The sequence below is a fragment of the Carlito syrichta genome, unplaced genomic scaffold (genome assembly GCF_000164805.1).
Source record: "Carlito syrichta isolate Samal-C Ts95f unplaced genomic scaffold, Tarsius_syrichta-2.0.1 Scaffold89704, whole genome shotgun sequence".
NCBI lineage: Eukaryota > Metazoa > Chordata > Mammalia > Primates > Tarsiidae > Carlito > Carlito syrichta.
In genome coordinates, this window is record NW_007033800.1 from 31,745 (window position 1) to 45,788 (window position 14,044).

At 35.7% G+C, this 14,044-nt stretch overlaps 1 protein-coding gene across 1 annotated transcript in view; it reads right to left on the reverse strand.

Moving 5' to 3' along the window:
• The window catches only part of LOC103260670 (A disintegrin and metalloproteinase with thrombospondin motifs 6-like), a gene marked incomplete at its 5' end in the record, with an annotated part of 68,499 nt that overhangs the window by 24,785 nt on the left and 29,670 nt on the right, over positions 1 to 14,044 (reverse strand). The window contains 2 exons of the mRNA XM_008058321.2: positions 2,493 to 2,697; positions 12,720 to 12,849. Of these exons, the coding sequence (XP_008056512.1) occupies positions 2,493 to 2,697; positions 12,720 to 12,849 (335 nt within the window). The remainder of the gene's footprint in view (positions 1 to 2,492; positions 2,698 to 12,719; positions 12,850 to 14,044) is intronic.

Consider the following 14,044-nt stretch of genomic DNA (forward strand, 5'->3'; position numbering starts at 1 on the left):
ACCTCATCAACAAGGGTACCTGCATAATCAATGTTTGTATACCTAACCTTGAATTGTTCCCCACATCTTAAAAAAAAAAATTCTAAGAGCAGGGTAAGTACAACCCATGTGAAGTTGAACTCAGAAGAAAAACTTAAAATGGCATTTGGAATGGAAGCACACCAGTAATATGCATAAGCTGTTTCTCAAGGTGTTTATATTTGGTTGTTTTATTAAAAAAAAAAAAAAATATATATATATAATGATACAGAAAAGTGTAAGTCAGGAGATCAATGTAATTTTCTTGTAGTTTCTGCTTATAAAGGATGATATGGTATAGAGTTCTGCACTCAAGCCTTCCTAGTAGTGAATAAACCTATCACTACTTTATTCAATCTTTCATTTATTCTTGAAAACAAATGCCTTCCTCCCACACTGCTTTCATCATGCAATCTTTGTGTTTCTGTTCAGTTGCTTCTCTTTCAGGCATACCTTCTCTAGCTTCCCAGTTCTATTTCCTTCTTCAAATTCTAAGCCCTTCAACATTCAGTTCAACTCCCATCAACTAAAAAGTTTTTAAATTCTACTCCAGGTTACTCTGATCTCCTCAGCTTTGTGTTTCTATAATAGTTATCTGTTTCTACCTCACAATGCACTGTATTATTACACTCTGTCTTATATGTATTATTCTCAAGTTGTTTCATGGATGTTTTTATTTTATCAGTATATTGGAGTCTCCATCAGCCTCCTTCAGGCATCAGCCAATCCTGGTGTGTTTAGTAAGCACTCAATTAAATTTACTGACTTGACCTAAAACCCAAAAAACTGTTGTAGCCAGTCATCAGGTCTCCCATTATGATTTTCCAATAACAAATTTCTCATTATCAATTAACATTTATGGATTTCTATAAGGTTTCTGGGCACTAATGTGTGCAACTCTGCAGAATGTTTATTCTTTATCAATGGATTTCATCTTTCAAATGAATACAGGAGTTAATGCATCCCCTGCTAGGGAATAGAAGAGTCCATACTGTTTTCTATAACCATTGACTAAATAATGCCAAGAATATTGCTACGTCTGATTGAAACTATAAATAAAGGTTAGGTAGGCAGAATGTAATTACTGAAGCTGGAGTACAGTCAGGAAACAGGAGAACATTCCCAATTCCTGCCACGGGTTCCATGGATAACCACAACTGGTCAGAAACTCCACTTTCATGTACCATCTTAGACACAGTCTCTCTTTTAGTCCTGTGCTTCTAGTAAAATAAGGCCATGCAAGCAGTAATATTCACAGGGGAATAGTTACATCTAGAGGTTCCTAAAGGACACTGTTTATTTTCTTGTTTGTTTTGTTGATAGACTTATGAGGGCTACAAGAAAAACCCAAAGCAGGTAACATAATGTTCCTGGCAGGATACATTAGAATAGAGTCTGAAATGCACCCTTGAAAGAATTATCTCTAGTTATATAGTCAGGTACTCATTCTACAGAAGGATTCAGGTCTTCTCTGGGAAATGTAGGCAAGGATATAGCATGTACATGTATATGTCTTATGTATACTGAGGAGTCAAAAATCAATTACCTAGTTTTTCATGAAATAATTTTTTTGAGTGCCTTTGGATTATATTAGACTATTTTGCACACATGTATGCCATAAAACCATTATTTTAGTCAGCTCTTCCTCACTGACCATGTAAGTAAAGGTAATGGTCAATTCTGAATTAAACTTTTTGCTATGCTATAACCCTCAACTCCATGTTTCTTCCACAGATGCAACAGAAGCAATTAAAATATATAGATACAGATATATCACAAGAGGTAATGAATTGATAAAGATTCATATCTAAGATTTAAGTAATTAGGTAGCTACATGACTTGGAAAAAAAAGATATAAAAAATTTGTGCCAGCCAGGCTCGGTGGCTCAGCCTATAATCCCAAGCTTTGGGAGGCTGAGGTGAGTGGATGGCCTGAGCCCGCAGGTTTGAGACCCGCCCGGGGAACTTGGTGAGACCTCATCTCTACAATAAATCAAAAAATTAGCCGGGCATGGTAGCGCGTGCCTGTAGTTCCAGCTACTTGGAAGGCCAGGATAGAAGGATCGCTGGAACCCAGCAGGTCGAGGCTGCGGTGGCCGAGAGCGTGTCACTGCACTCCAGTCTGGGCAACAGAGTGAGACTCCAACTCAAAAAAGAAAAAAAAAAATTTGTGCCTTCCAGATGAGATCCTAGAAAAGGTCATTCAAGGTCTAAAACCATTTATGTGAGTACTCTAATGTCATTTCAAATTCACTTTAGATTTATTTTCAAATTGATGACTAGTTTCTCATTTATTTTCCTGAACCAAGAAACCCTTATTTCCTGATAAGCAGCAATAAAATGTAACATGGCCAAGTTAACTATTACACAGCCCTTACTTGTTGAGTTCAAAGATGTTCACATGCTCAGGTGTCCTTAAGAACAATGCTATGGTTTGATGGGTAAGACATTTCAAAACATGCAGATTTCCTTACCTCGGACCAGTCCAAAGCCACCCACTGGGGTGGACATGACTGGTTGTTACAGGGCTCTTTTTCAACAGGCCGGTGTGTTAAACAACCACTGTAGTCCAGGGTCTCCTCCTCAGAAGGTCCAATCTTCCTGATGCAGAGTACTGCCCTTGTGCGCATTCCTCCATCACAAGTCTTGCTGCACTCCGACCAATCCCCAATGAACCACCTGAGGCAAGAAGTGGAAGAAGCACAGAAAAGCATTTCTTCAATGCCTCCAGAGGTTTTCAGCTAAGTGAAGGTACTTTCAGTGATGAACTAAATCCTGGAAAAACTGCCATTTTGATGTTGGCTGATAGGATGAATGGCCAATGGAAGAGTAGCTAAGGTAAAGACCATTCTGTCATTTGCCTTCTCAAGTGTAGTACGTGGGCTTTGGAGCAGGCAGAACCCGGGTGCAAACAAGTAGTGCACTATGTGTTCTTTTCCCTTTGATTTTTTTCTTCCTTTTTTGTTAGATTCTAAAATTGTTGATCTCACAAGAGTGTCATGAGAATTCAATAAGGTCATATATATATAAAGCTCCCAGGGTATCTGGTAAATATCTAACAACTGGGTCCCCATAGGAGAGAGGGAGTTCTGATTTGTGGCATTTAACAATTTTCGTAGTGTAAAAACCTCACTCTGACCAATTTCAAGCTACCAATTTGACATAATAAGCATAGACAAGAGAAGATATGCTAATAATAAGATCTCTGGTCAGGTACAGTGGTTCACATCTAGAATCCCAACACTCTGGGAGGCTTAAGTAAGAGGATCCCTTGATGCCAGACGTTTGAGACCAGTCTTGGCAACAAAGAGAAATCCTATTTCTACAAAAATTAAAAACAAAAAAGTTAGCTGGACATGGTGGCATGGCCTGCACTCCCAGCTCCTTAAAAGGCTGAGGTGGGAGGATCCTTTGAGCATGGGAGTTCAAGGCTGCAGTAAGCTATGCTTGTACCACTGTACTCCAGCCCGGGGCGCAAAGTGACACCCTGTCTCTTAAAATAATAATAATAATGTCTCATGAACCAGTACTAGCCGGATTCAGCGTCCCACTGAATGCTTCTAACAAGAGTCTGGCATATAACAAACAAGTAACAGTAGCTATTTTTATTATTATTACATGGAGGCAGTTCTCCTATAATTAAGGATTTGATGCTGAAACCACCCTAAAGGAGCTGGGGATTTGTCTTCCAATTTTCAGAAATCAACTTTTATGAAGATAGAACCTTAATGCCCTGGATAGAGAAGGCCGAGGTACATCCTGAGAACATGGGAGTCTTAAAAGAGCTTCAGCAAAAGCAGAACTCTGAGCTAGCTGTATGAAAACATGAAGATTTCTTGTTTTGACCTCCTGGCTCCTAAAAATAGCTTCAGCATAGCTAGTATGGGTAGAAATTTAAATGTCTTAGAAAAATGAACACTTGTAGGTATAACTTACCTCTAGCCTAAAGTAATAAACGTTCATATATATAATTTAAGGTTTTTAAAAAAATACTTCTGCAGGACTCACTCTTCTTGACACATTAATTAGTCCAACGAATGTGAATCACAATCCAAATCAGGCCAGTGAGAATTCTGCTTTAGAATTATTATAGCTTGACTAGAGTAAAAGGCACGCTCTCCTTTCTGGTCACAAAGTATATGACGAGATGAGTCTAGAACTGCACTGGCCATGTTCCCTGCCAAGGGGAATTAGGTTATTTGGAAGAATGTAGAAGAGCTAAAAAGTCCCAATGGTGTTTGAGTCCTTGACTCCAGCCATTCCTCAAACTAGGTCTGCTCCTAGACTTCTCTCAGCTTTGTTCCATAAACTATGTGCAGAAGCTAGCTCAAGAGGTATACATTACTGTATTTAATTTAAGAAATATTTGCTGAATGCCTACTATATTCAAAGTATTGTGCTTTGTTTTATAGAAGAAAGTAAGATGCAGTGTTAGGAAAACAGTTCTCCAAAATCATGAAAAGAGCATGAAAAGAGCACCACAACAGATTCCCCCATCAATTTTAACCAAATTTCATTTTAACCAAATTTCATTTTAACATTGCTGAATTGTATGATCTAGGTCACAAGCCATTTTCTTCAATCCATAGTTATAAATCATACAGTTATCCTCAATTGATATTTTAATGCTTTTGGTTTGGAGACTACCCAGAAAGAAGAATATGAAAAGCTTAAAAACAAATTTCTTACTATTTCCATGAGCATGGCAAAGCTCCCATGTCAGTTTTGTATATGGAAGACAATGCCTTAGTAAAGTCACAGGACTAGTGTCCTAAATTTGAGCCTGCATTGCACCAAGTAAGTCACACTGGCCTTTGTTTATTATGGTTTGTATTATCTTTATCTAGAGAGGAAAACTGGCATTTATAAATTTCATGGTTAACCAGTTTTTAAAACAAAACATATTTTGTCAAAATCTACAGATTTTCAATCTAAAATTCATTTAAAGAATGATAATTTATTTTGAATTTTAAAAACCTGACACCAAATTTTTTCCAGGTTATTTTCCAAAGGAGAATTAAAGTGATTTCCATATCCTTTCCTTTCTGTTTTCCACAGATGAACATGATCCCAAGTTGTCAGGACCATTTTTGGTAAGGAGGCAAATGTGTACTGAGAATAATAACTTGCATGCCAGCCATAGTGAAACTCTGATTCAATTTGCGACAGTGATTTCATCACTAAGATTAGGGGATAAAACAGAAATGTGTATAAACCCAGTCACAAAAAGTTCAGTCATATCACCTCCTGCCATGACCTCATTAGGTCTCATAATGCAGTAGGGATGGAGACCTTCAAATTAAACACAGGTGCCCGGAAGTGTTGCTGTTTTTGTTGTAAAGGGTCAGGGCCACCTCTGCCTTTTTATTCTTTCTTCTCGTTTATTGACAATCATCTCTTTTCAGAAAATTAGCCTAGATGTATCACTCTTGTCTTCAACTTGGAAGTATGAAAGTAAAAGTATTAATCACCCTCCCAATTTCTCTTTTGACTTTAACTCTGATTTCAGGCTTCACATTTCAGTCCCTGTTGCATCTTTATTGCTCTTCATATCATCCCTTCCCATGTCTCTCTGAAGGATTAAATCACACTCTAGTAATTTAAATAGTTTTGCAATTCTCCAACTGCATCTGCTTGTCTCTGTTTTTCCATTCTCCTGTCTAGTTTAAGACATGCTGCTTCCTTTATCTTCATTATCTTTGTATTTGATTGTATGATGGCATACTTTCTGTTTCTCTGTCTTGTTTCCCTCCTCTAGATTTGGTGGTAAAAATATGAACACAGAGATTCTCTCTAGGAATATCAGCCATTATAGCCTGAACAATCCCACGGCTATTTCTTTCTAACTTCTTCCCAACAATCAGTGATCATATTATCTTCATCCTCACAAATGCCTTCATATCCAGTTAGTGGGATTCATGTTCAAGTGTCTAAAATAAGAGTGGCTTGCTGAAGTCTGTGTAATCTGATATACACTCTCAATCTTTTATTATTATAAACGATACTATTGTTTGGAGGAGAGAAGAAGAGAAAGACTATAGACAAATTTGCTCTAACCTTGGTAAACAAGAATATTTTTGAAGAAACAAGCATCATAAAACCAAAATATTATTTTTGTTCAATTTAAAGGAAAATGGCAGGGCATATGAAAATAAACTTATATCAAATATCTGGATTAAAGGAGAGAGAGAAATTTCCCAGCCTTTGTTCCAGAGTTAAGGGTCTTATCATCAACCCTTTCTGTAAAAAATTTTCAGAATTTGACAATATCTTTATTCAATTATATAACATATTATATAACATACTGTCTACTTACAAAGATACTAAAACTTTTCTATGTTTTACTTTAATTTTTTTTTTTTTGAGTTGGAGGCCCACTCCATCGCCTAGTCTGGAGTGCAGTGGCATGCTCACAGCCACCCCAGTGTCAACTTGCTGGGAGTTTTTTTTTGTTGTTTTTTTTTTGAGTTGGAGTCTCACTCTGTCCGGGAGTTTTAAAATAATTTTTAAACAAAAAGTTGGTAAACAAAAAAGAATAGTTTTTAAAAAAATTCCTCAGCTAATTGAAAAGTGAAAATAGCCGGGCTCGGTGGCTCAGCCTGTAATCCCGCGCCTTTGGGAGGCTGAGGTGAGTGGATTGCCTGAGCCCGCGGGTTCGAGACCCGCCTGGGCAGCGAGACCTCATCTCTACAATAAATCAAAAAAGCAGCCGGGCGTCGTAGCGCATGCCTGTAATTCCGGCTACTTGGAAGGCTGAGGTGGAAGGATCACCGGAGCCCAGCAGGTCGAGGCTGCGGTGGCCGGGAGCGGCCACTGCACTCCAGTCTGGGTGACAGAGTGAGACTCCAACTCAAAAAAAAAAAACCAAAAAAACACAAAGAAACGAAAAGTGAAACTAGAGCTGCAAATTAAAACTAAACTGAGATACCACTTAACTGCAGTCAGAACGGCAATTATCAGTAACTCAAAAAATAACAGATGCTGGAGAGGATGTGGTTGAAAGGGAACACTGCTACACTATTGGTGGGAGTGTAAACTAGTACAGCCTCTGTGGAAAGGGAGGTGGGATTAATGGTAGTCAATATCTGTCTGGGGATGGGGAGACACCCCTTATCAACAAGGGTGCCTGAACGATGCATATTTGTATACCTAACCCTTAACTGTACCCCACAATTTAAAAATAAAAAACATGTTAAAAAATAAAATTAAATTAAATTAAAAAAAAAAGAAAAGTGAGACTAATATTAAGCAGAATTCCGTATGCCCTAAACATTCCACAGTCAAGGTTTTCCTGTTTTTAAAAAACAATGTTATAAACATCTCTGAGGTTGTGGCAGTTGGCAGTGTGGCAGTGAAGTATGCACAAGTAGATGTATTAAAATGCCACCAGACATGTGATTTGTTCCTTACAAAGTTAGGTGATGCCTGGTATAATAGGAAACACATTACCATAGATTAGCATATCCTCATTCTATAAAAGAATGGGAGTTGGCTAGATGATTTCTATGATTCTTCTTAGGTCTTAAATTTTGGAGTTTTATAGATGACACTGAACTTAAAACAACAGATTGCAGTTGTCCATGGGTGAGGTCCAATGACTCAAAATAATTGTTAAATATTATACCATAAAAATACCACTAAATAGAACCTAGCCACTGGATAAAAATTAATCTCTTCCTGCTCTGAGTTTCCTTTAGCACTTTTGCTTATAACTTTCTCATGTACTTATCATATTTTATCTTGACTTTAGTTATTTTTATATGTGTTTGCTCAAATAGATTATCCTTAGGAAAAGGAACCATTGCTCCCCAAGTGTAGTGCCTACCATGTCACAGTTGATTAATATATGCTTTTTAAATTCTTGGTCACAATATTATTTATTATCAAAATTGATAGTTTTCTTATTTTCACCTCTCTGGTTTTCACAATTTTAAAACACAGGGAAAAAAATTAGTATTCAAGAATTCTTCACATGAGGTTATTCTTGCTATTAAAGCACAACATGGCAAAAATTAAACTGTTGGCCTTTCTCTTTGGATTCCAACTCAGCATTATTTTCTTATGATAGGGGTCTAGCTTCCTATCAGTCATATCCTTTAATATTAATTCTTCCCTTTTCTTTTATTCCAACTATTCAATCCTATGTCATAGATTTCACTATTTTCACTGAGTCACTGTACTACTGTGACTACAAGACTTTCTCATAAAAGTGTTGCTGCTATGAGCACACAAACTTTCCCCAGCAAGCCCTCCTCTAGATCTTCAAAATCTTCTAAATAAACACTATTATTATTTCTCTGCCAATACCACTTGTCTATTCTTCCTAGTTTTGTATCATTTTCTTTATATAAGGACAAATCTTACTGTTTTCTATTTTTCTATAATGCTCTTACAAATTTTCTCAATAACTAAAGACACTTAATATATTTCATTATTTTAAAAAGTACTTTCTGATGAAAAAATACCATTTAAAATGTTAATGATTGGGAAAACAATATTTGAAAATATAAATCCTTTCCTCAAATTAAACAAATAAACTTCAGATAGATTAAAGTTTACATTAAAAATAAAAAAAGAAACTTTGGAAGTATAATCTTAGAGTGGAGAAGACTTTTCTAAATATTATACCAAGGAAAAAAAAAGTTTGACAGTTTTCCTAAGCAATATTTTTTGATTTTAGAAGTAAAAATAGATCAGAACAACATAAATAATTTGGAAAACATACGATGAACTAGGTAAAAATATTTGGAGCACAGGTAAAAGAGTTAATATCCTTAATACATTAAGAGTTCATGCAAAGCAATAGCATAATGATAAATATTTCAGTAGAATTACTGAAGTGTTGATAATTACTTCAGTAGGACAGGCCATGAAAATAAAAAGCAAAAGAAAAGGAGTACAAATGGCCACTGAACATAATTTTTAAATGTTCAGACTCATCAGCTGTCTAAGAAGTGCAAAATAAAATAGCAATTAGGTATAAGAGCTTTTTTTCCTCCCCATAAAATAATCAAAGATTGTATTTAAAATAATAATAGCCAGTGTGGTTCAGATCTAGGAAATGGTATTCTTATATACTGTGAGGGTATACATTCACACAGTCTTTCTGGAGAGCAATCTGACAATGTGATTTTAAAGACTAAAATGTGCTTCCAGTTGAACCAGAAATTCGATTCCTATTTATTTAGCATAAGGGCATAATTATGGAGAGCAGTCTTAGTAGCAAATAGTTAATGCTGTGGTATTGTAGGAGTCAAAAGCAAGAATACAGCCAAAATTGTTCAACAGTGGTATTCCAATTTAATCAATGACATGTCTACTAAATGTTGCTGAAGATATTTAATGTTCAAGATATGTTGAGAACAGACTAGAGCATCATAAATAGCATAATATAATTTTATTATATACACATGCCTATGTACGAACAGAAAAAAACTAGAAATGCATATAGCAAAACAATAACATTATAGGTGCTTTATATCTTCTTCTTTTTGCCTATCTGGCTATTACATGGTCATCTTTAAAAATCTATCTGCTCTCTTCACACTCATGTAGAGTTGTTTTTTTTTTTTAACGATTTCTATCTCTATAATGCCAGTATCTACTGGGAATCTCAGATGGGCTCTGATTTTTGATGGTTCGACTTATGATTTTTCATCTTCACAACTTTGTGAAAGCGAAACACATTGGGTAGAAGTCATACTTGGAATTTTGAATTTTCAGCTTTTCCCGGGTTAGCAAAATGCCCATACAATACTCTCTGGTGATGCTGGGCGGCAGGAGCAACACACAGCTCCTAGACACGTAACCATGAGGTGAAATCTCATACTCTACCGTGTGCTGTGTTACCAGATGATTTTGCCCAACTGTAGATAATGTAGTGTTCTAAGCACATTTAAGATGGGGTAGGCTAAGCTACAGTTTGGTAGGTTAGGTATAGTAAATGCATATTTTATTTACAATATTTTCAACTTAGGATGGTATCAGAACATAACCCTACTGTAAGTTGAGCACATATGATAACCATTCTGAAAAATTAAGATTTTTCTTTTTCATAATTTGAATTCAAATAAATAAAGAAGGATTAAAAGGAAACTAAGTAAAAATGGACTGATAACAAGTAATATTTTAAATATCTACACTTAGGTCTTTCCAAAAAAGAAAACTGTCAGACTAAATATCTATTTTTCCTATGTTCTCTGTATCCTTCTCTCTTTTGAATGCCATTTCTTCACCTCCAATTTTATTTTATTTTTGAGTTGGAGTCTCACTCTGTCGCCCAGACTGGAGTGCAGTGGCCGCTCCCGGCCACCGCAGCCTCGACCTGCTGGGCTCCGGCGATCCTTCCGCCTCAGCCTTCCCAGTAGCCGGATTACAGGCATGCGCTACCACGCCCGGCTGATTTTTTTTTTTTTTTTAATGTATTGTAGAGATGAGGTCTCGCTGCCCAGGCGGGTCTCGAACCCGCGGGCTCAAGCAATCCACTCAGCTCAGCCTCCCCAAGGTGCGGGATTACAGGCTGAGCCACCGAGCCCAGCTCACCTCCAATTTTAAATAAGTAACTTTATTTCTGAACTACAAAAAAGAAAGGTGATAGAAAACTTAATTTTAATCAGGTAAATTATCCTTACCGTTAAAAAAATCCAACTCCAATGTAATACTCAAACACAGATTTTATGGGATGAAATGACTAACAACTAAAATCTCTAAAGAAGATAGATGGACATTTAAGCATTTAAGATTAAACAAATAAAAAGGCTGAGACCAAAAAAACAGAACTGGTGTGATCAGGCCCATTCAGATGCCTTAAAAGACTGTTCAAATGCCAAATATAATACTTAAAAATCCTGAGTGTCAGGGAATTAACTTGATGGGTTGAGACTCGCAATTATATTAAAATTTTCTGAAGTTATTGGAAACATGGGAAAGGACAAAATTAGCCTGTGAATTCTGAGCATCATTTTGTTTTGCATAGTGTTTAAGTTTCTCTCGAGATAAATTAATAAAAATAATTGGCAGAAAAGAAAAATATGAAAAAAATTGAATAACTTGTCTTTGTAATACATATGATAGGTCAGATTTCCATACTTTCCCAAGTCTGAATTTTAAGGAATCAGTTATATGGTGATGACATTTGGAAAAGAACAGACATAAAATTACAAAAGTCTTGAAACTTCTATTACTTTAGATTCCTTGTGTTCCTTATTTGGTAGCCACCAACCTAAATCTTTTCAAGGGGCTAGTCGTGAACATTACATTTAAGATTCACATGTTTAGACAGACGCTGACTTTGTATAATGAAAGTTCATGAGGCATTAATGGCTTGGGACAAATTTTAAGAAATTCACTTTGCTTTAAACATATTAGGGACCCAGATTATTTATCTATTATAAGTCCCATATCTTTGTAACTCCATTATAGTCATTGTTAGAAAAAAGGGATTAATTCATTATAAAGCTTTTTTCCTCCAGTTACACATTCATTTGCTTGCTCTCTTTTTCCTTATAAATTTCATATTGGGATAATTAGCTAGCCAGGGGGAACAGTTAATGTGATTTCTCTAAGAATGAAGTGCCATTCACATGTTTTCTTTTGCAGTTGTCAGTCAGGCAAAATCCCTACAAACACCAGTGTTGTCATGATCAATTCAACACCCTTTGTATTCTGTTTTACTTTTAAAAAATTTTTTCATTTTCTAATATATTTTTTAAAGATGTGGGATACAATTCAGGATTAGGTATACAAGTGGACATCAAATAGGTAAAGTTTGGACCTCCCTTTGGTCCCCACTTTGTCTGGTTTGAAATCAGGTACCCTTATTGATGTTGTCTCCACCCCCACCCCAGCAGCATCCCACTACTGCCCATCCCTTTCGTAATATTATGGTAAATTTTCAGGGTCTGCTTATGAGTGAGAACATATGGTACTCTGCTCTTCCTTTGCCTTTTTTCACATAATTTTTGCCTTTTGCTCATTCAAGAAAGCTTTCTGTTCTCACAGATTACAAAGCGAGGTTCACTGGCAACAGGTCTCATTTTAAAACCATCATTGAGGTGGATGAGCCCCCTCCTTGTGCCTCTCTTTACGGTAAGTTGTAACTGCTAATCAATACGGAGACTGAAGTATTCTGTCACGTGCCCAACACTCCGGATATCTTACAACAATAGAACTTAACATTGGGTCAGCAAATTAAAATACTGACAGTCTATTCCACAATATTTCTGAACCATTTTTAAAGTCGTTAGGACTTTATGATAAATATCTGGAAAAGACAGGAAAGCAAACAAATTACTGTATTTTATTAAATCGGAGACACTATGTTTTTAGTGTACCATTAAGAGAGGGGGGAAGTTTTCATTTATTATTGTAAGACAACATCAGTTGCAAGATGAATTCTAATTTAAGAGATGTTAAAATGTGAAAAGCTGTATGCCTTAGAAATGATGAATAATTAATTATTAATAATAATTTCCAGCACTGTGCCAGAACCAAATCCACTGAAGTTTCTACTTTAAAGTAGCTAATAATTGAACCCTATGGATAAATAGGAACTTTGCTTAGTAAAGGGACATTAAAATTTCCTCTCTAATGTTTTCTACCTCTTTTTAGATGAATTTATTCTTATCACATGAATATGTTTCCAAATACATTTTTCCCTTTGCACTTGAAGAAAGTTATTCTCATTTCTTTCCCTTACTTACTCAGGTGGGCAGGGCTCAGTGTTGCAGGCTCTTTGATTTTCAGGTGGTTTACTGTCAGGGTCACAGTAATTGTTCTGGACAATGGAGTTGTCATCCAACCTTTTACAGACCACCTCCTGTCTTTGGACACCTTGAGAAAAGGAGGACATCGTTAATTGAAGAGAAGTTTACCTTCCAATAAGTTAGGTATGCATAGCTTTCCTCTGTGGGGAATCAACCTCACTGGATCGCTGCTGTCTTATCTGTTCCACACTTGATGCTTCTCTAAAAAGGAGAGAAGTCCTGGTCATTATACTGAAATTTTAGGCAAAATTATTGTTCTTATAATTAGAAACATAACTATTTTCAAGAAATAGAAACTACTGGTAATCTTAAACATTTAGTATTCCCATTTGTATATTCTTCTTCATGCTTTCCTTAAAAACAAAGAACAAAACAAAACAAAACAAAAAGCAAAAAAATCAGATAAAATGTATGAATATATGTTTCAATGCAAAACAACAGTTGTATATTTATAGGGACAATTTTTTTGATATTTTTTAGAACAAACTCATCAATGTAGTCTTTGTTAGAATACATCACATCCACACATTTCATTTTTTTCTTTCATTTATATAGTTATCTCTCTAAAAGCCCACAGTTGTTTAGTACTTAAAGATTACAGTGGGCATCTTTTGGAATGTAACAATTAGTCTGTTTGCTCTGGCAGAGCTTACCTCCTGTTGATTATACCATTGTCAAATAACTGTACACATAATTCATTCAAATATTAACTTATAAAATACTTCTCATTCTTTAAACTTAGTTTATGTAACCTGTTTAGCACAGCTAAAAATATTCTTATTGAACTTATAAAATATTAAATATGTTTATTATTTATTGGCAAAGATATCCACCACAACTTGCTCACATTTCACAAAATACAAAGACACACACAAACACACACTCTTATTTGTAACCATCCTTAGAGCACAGATTTTATGTATACTCATTTTCTCTTTAATGTCAAGGAATGAAAAGAAGCAATGACAGTTATATCAAAATTTCAAAGAGAAATAAGAGAAATGTTAGACTACAGACAATGCTAAATGTTTCAGATCAGAGATAATATGTTACTCCTGGAAGTGGAAATAAAAGCACAAACTAAGCTATCCCTCCCACTTATCCACCCCATCTCTATAAACAGATAGGATGAATTACCAGAAAGAGTTGTAAAAGCAGCATTAGAAGTATCCAGAAAACCACTGCTTCACACCTCACTAATCCCACATACTCCTTCAATTTTTTTAGTTGCTTTAAGCAATAGTACCCTTAAAAAAAAAGGA